Raw genomic sequence first — 4999 nt, forward strand, 5'->3', positions numbered from 1 at the left:
CAGTGTGTGCAGCTATGTAGCTATGTATCTACCCTATTGACCTGTTGTGGCAGCCAGTAAAGTGTTTTCCTACACTATGATGCCTGTGTTTGTGTGTCTCTTGCATTTGGCACAGAGCGGACTGTTTAATTTTAACCGCCTGGATTCCCAACAGCTTGTGATATTTTTAGGGGGCTTACGTGTTTGGTGACCCATGAGGATTTGGTTAGCCGGTTTATCTGACGTGATGTAAGGTGATGAGTCTGGAAAATGACCTTGCAAATCAGCACACAGGTAAGATCATCCTTTTTCCACTGCACCTGTGCATGTACAGTGTGTGTGTTTGTTTTAACGTGTTTGTGGAGTGACTTGTTATTTTGTTTCTGTCTTTGTATAAAGTTTTCACTGTATGTGTTGCTGTGTTTCTGCCTGTCTGCATGTATGGCCATTATGATGTCTGAGTGTTCTGTGTACATATGACTTGACATGTCTATGCATGTTTCCCTTTGGCCACTGTGTAAATCAGTCCAGGTAAATCCAGACTCATGCCATCTACACTGTCACCTCCTAAACTTAATAAGGCTCTTACAGGACATTATGTCAACATAATTAGTTCTCAGAACAAGGAGAGGTACTGAGGACACATAACATTTACTGAAGGAGCAGTTATCTGCAAGACAGTGTTGTGTTTACTGAAAATAAGACATATATATATACAATATACCTCTATACATACATACATGTATTTATGTGTATGTGTGCCATTTAGTACTTTCCCCTCAATATCTTCCATCTTCTGTCTGCTTTATATCTAAATTCACTCGTCACCTCCATATTAACCTTCATGTCAAATGTCAGTGGTCACCCCCCCACACACACACTTCCTTCCTGCACTGCCTTCACCACAACCAGATATCTCTGTCTAAATGGGTGCTCTTAATACACACATTTCTAGGAGGCCTGAGTGTGCTGTAAAGCCCTCTGAAGCTTCAACAACCCACATGTAACACAACATCAAGTCGCATGCTAACCTTAGTGAAATTCCGATGTGAGTCCTTTGATCTCAGTGAGTGTGTTGATTGTGGAAAGGATGTTGAGATGGTTGCCTGCATGACTTTGACTCTGAATATGGAGCAGAAGGTATAGGCCAGTTAAAGGCGTTTAACGTCACATGTTGTAGTGGAGGTGGCCTGTTGGCATCATCGTAGTGTTTAGCATGCAGAGTAAATTTTACAGCCAGGAACATTGATCTCTTGTTGTGGTTTTTGCACTGATGCTGCAGTTTGCTCATACAAGCTACAGGTAGGTGAACTGGACATGCCTGGATTTTAAAATGCCAATTGGTATCAATGACAGCTTTGCAGTAGTTTGTGTTCTAGTATTAAACACAGTAGAAATGTTCATAGGCTTGCTATTTGGCTATAGCTGCCTTTTTTTGTAGTTCATATCATTTTCAGAGTGTTAAATACTGGTAATTAAGATGCTGGTATCAAAGAGTTACCTTTGAACCTCAGATTTACAAATGGTTTTCAATTAAAATCTGATGGTCTGTGTGTTTTTGTTATTTTCATGATGGACAGTTGACTTCTTGTATTGCTGCTTGTTGCTGCTGCATAAAGAGGTGGGCTGTAGGCTTCCTGTGTCCCTCTATGTATATGGTGGTTTTTATGAAGATTCACATTTAATTTTAGAAGGAAAACTGGTGAATGTCTTATCACCACGCCTAGCTTAGTTCTGGTACATGTAATATCTAGTGTTCTAGCTGAGCCTGGATCTCGCTTTCTGCCACAGAAGAGACTGTTTTTGTCATTGACTGACCTACAGTAACCACACTGAAGAACAGAACGAACACACACCAAAAGGTCTGAAATGCATTTGTAAAGCTGTTTCCTAGATGAATGTTGCTAGACGGATTACAGTCTGTCTTCTCTCTGTTGCCAAAGTTGGAAAAGCTCTGATGTTGTCAGGAGGTGCTCTTCAAACTGTCTGTCTGTTGTGCTGGAGTCCAACCTCTTGCTGGCTGCACATCCCAGTGTCTCTGTTTGCAACTGGCACGCGCCTCAGCATCACTGTGAAAAGCCCCTGTAAGGGGCCCCATGCCGTACTCATGCCCATTTCTTTCAAAGTCATGACTTTCACTTCCCTCTCCATCTGTTTCTCTTTTTCTCATTTCCACTGGAAGTGTTCCACCATGCACCTGTTAAATTCCTCCAAATAATTTTATAAATTTGCTGCTTATATTGTAAATTACTTTCAGTATTACAATAATGTTGATTTATGTTCATTGTTTATGTGTGAGCAGCTAGTTTCTGAGCTTGTGGACATCACTGAGATGTAAGGAGTGCTTGAACTCTTACTCCTTCAAATAGCATGTGTTCGGTTTCGTCAGTCATGGATGTTGTTAGGGGGGAGAACAGCGTTTTCCCTGTTCTGACCAAGTAGGCTGTGTTTATCAGACTGGTACCCACTAATGAAAGATTTCACAGGAGGGCCACTATTAAAAACCTTTGGGATGTGCTTGTGTGTATGTACAAAACACATACTGTATGTGTGTTCCAGCTTAACGGTGGCTACTTTCTACTTATTTGTCATGGCCTATTTCCCTCATGTGTTCCAAGAGGCAGGATTAGAGAGCTTAGTGCTGGGCCTTCTGACTTTTCTCTGCACAAACAGCCAGTGTCCAACTTAAATGTATAGTACACATGCATGTGAACATACATGTTTGCATTCTGGGTAGAGATTAAGCGCTTAGTAAACCCTTCACATCAGTTCTTCTCACGCCACCTTGTCTCCATGACACCACATCCTGACATTTACATTTTCTTATGTATGCAGGCTTTAGTTTGATCATCCATTTTGCCACTGAGAGTAAACTACAGGTAGTGCTCCCCAACACTTTTTGCTCACTTATATCTAGTTAGTCGGTGTTGCTACAATACTCTAGGTAAGGGCATAGGTGGAGGAAGTCAATATAAAATACACAAACACTCAAAACTGTTAGCTATGTATCACAGTATTTATATATTTCTAGATTGTAATTTATAAGCTTTTTTTAAAGAATATATTATATGAAACACAAAGCTTTATCTTTCCGGCTCAGTCTTCTATTTCACTAGTAAGTAATGCTGTTTATATCTGACTGCTGTTTCTCTTGTGCTCTTGTTCTGGTGTTCCTTTCCTTTTATATGAGGAAATGTTGTTTTTTTTTTTTTTTTTTTTTGTTAAGTTGTCCAAACCCTGCTGACACAGACGGGAAAGCAGCTGAGTTTAGCTTTGGCCTTCCTCCTTGTGTTTATTCTGATCCCTTCCCCCGGACCCCCACCACCCACCACTGTCTTTGTTTGCTTGCTCTTTTCCCTTGAAGGGTTACCACCCAACAACCTGGTTTGGATGCTGCTGATTGGTCAGTTGCTTGTGATGGGGGCGGGCTGAGTGTCAGGACTGTGAGAGCTTTACCAGTCCTGAGCCAGCTCTTAGTTGTCAGAGCGTCGAGTCCGCAGTGGAGGCGCAAGCAGGTCCTGTCTCTGTTTGCTCCGACTGGCACTGCAGCTCCAGTCCAAACATCAGAGTTTAAAAGACATAAAAGAGCTTTCTGTTTACTCTCAGCTACAATAACTGCCAGACAAGGAGTTAAACGTCCACTAAATCTTAGCGTTTTATTCAGTTCCTTCCGCATTTCCTCCTTCCTGTTCTTTGTTGTCGACCAGCAGAATCCCTGACAGCACAGGCGAAGCAGAATCATCACAGCAGCAGCTTCTGGAGACATCGTGGGAGTAACTCAACGCGAGATACCAGGGATAATCCTCTGTGGATCTGCAGTGTGTGTGCGCGAGTGTGTGCGTGCCCCTGTCCGATAGCGTCCCCACCACCTTGTGTGTGCGTGCGTGAGGAGGCTAATGCCCGCGGTAGTGTGGTCAGGGCCAGAGGAGGATGAGTCCGGCTGTGGAGGCTCAGGCCCAGGAGGCCAGAGATGTAGAGAAAAAGCAAAAGCAGCAGCAACAACAACAACAACAACAACTACAACTACAACAGCAGAAGCAGCTGCAGCACCAGCAGTGCTACATGGAGAAAGGGGTGATGCTTGAGCCCTTTGTGCACCAGGTGGGGGGGAATTCCTGCGTCCTGCGCTTTGGGGAGCAGACCATCTGTAAGCCTCTCATACCCCGGGAGCATCAGTTCTACAAGAGCCTGCCTGCTGCAATGAGGACGTTTACCCCTCAGTATAGAGGTAATGAAAATAACCTTTTGTAACCTTAGTGATGGCTGATGGGTTGTATTAAGTTGTTATGCTTCTTTCTTTCTTTACTTCTTTGCTCTTTGTGCACTTCACGTGGGAATATTGGTTTTACTTGCACTCCTTGCTTGTGTTATTTGTAAAGACAGATATTTTAATGGCGCTCCCTCAAGTGCTATTTCTGGGTGTCTGCTTATAGTGCCACATGAGGGTGCTGCAGCTCAGGCTGCAGGATTCTCCTTCACTCCTTCTCTCTACTCTTAGTGGTGTCCTGTTAGTTGGAGGCAATAGTAATCGAGGTGAACAGGTGGAAGCGACTGTTTCTTTTCCTGACATCCAGCCAGCCTGATGAAAATGTCACAAAGCGAGATTCATCCTAATTCACATCCAGGAGGTTCTGTAGAGAGAGACTGTGGTCCCCTGTAAAGGTCAACACAGGCAATGCTCCACTAAACCTCAGGATAGCTGTGGATTAGTAGACGAACCTGCTGGACTACCACTACACTCTTTTTAGGATCTTTATAAGTGAAGCACAGTGACTGACGTCAGTATACACAGACTCTCGGACTGATTTAACATATCAGGTCATACTAGGCTTAATTGTATCTCTCACACATTTCAACAAGCTCTTCGAGTTTTGTTTTTCTGCAGCGCATTTAAATGTTATGTCAGACTTTGCCTCACGGGCCAGTGCAGCTGTTTCCTTTGTGTCCTCAGCAGACTGCTGTAAGATGATCCATATCAGCCCCACTGCTGCTTTTAATCTTCACTGGCAAAATACAGAAG

General features: G+C 43.4%; 1 protein-coding gene across 2 annotated transcripts in view; it reads left to right on the top strand.

Annotated features, from left to right (window-relative positions):
- Nucleotides 1-3405: 3405 nt before the first annotated feature.
- Nucleotides 3406-4999, top strand: part of LOC109956191 (inositol hexakisphosphate kinase 2-like) — a 6433-nt gene continuing 4839 nt past the window's right edge. The window contains exon 1 of one of the 2 annotated variants that reach the window (XM_020593132.1): nucleotides 3406-4207. In XM_020593132.1, coding sequence (XP_020448788.1) covers nucleotides 3910-4207 — 298 coding nt within the window. In that variant the 5' untranslated portion in view covers nucleotides 3406-3909. The remainder of the gene's footprint in view (nucleotides 4208-4999) is intronic. The other variant, XM_020593133.1, reaches the window with a different exon arrangement.

This window comes from Monopterus albus, unplaced genomic scaffold (genome assembly GCF_001952655.1).
Source record: "Monopterus albus unplaced genomic scaffold, M_albus_1.0 scaffold18.1, whole genome shotgun sequence".
NCBI classification, from domain to species: Eukaryota; Metazoa; Chordata; class Actinopteri; order Synbranchiformes; family Synbranchidae; genus Monopterus; species Monopterus albus.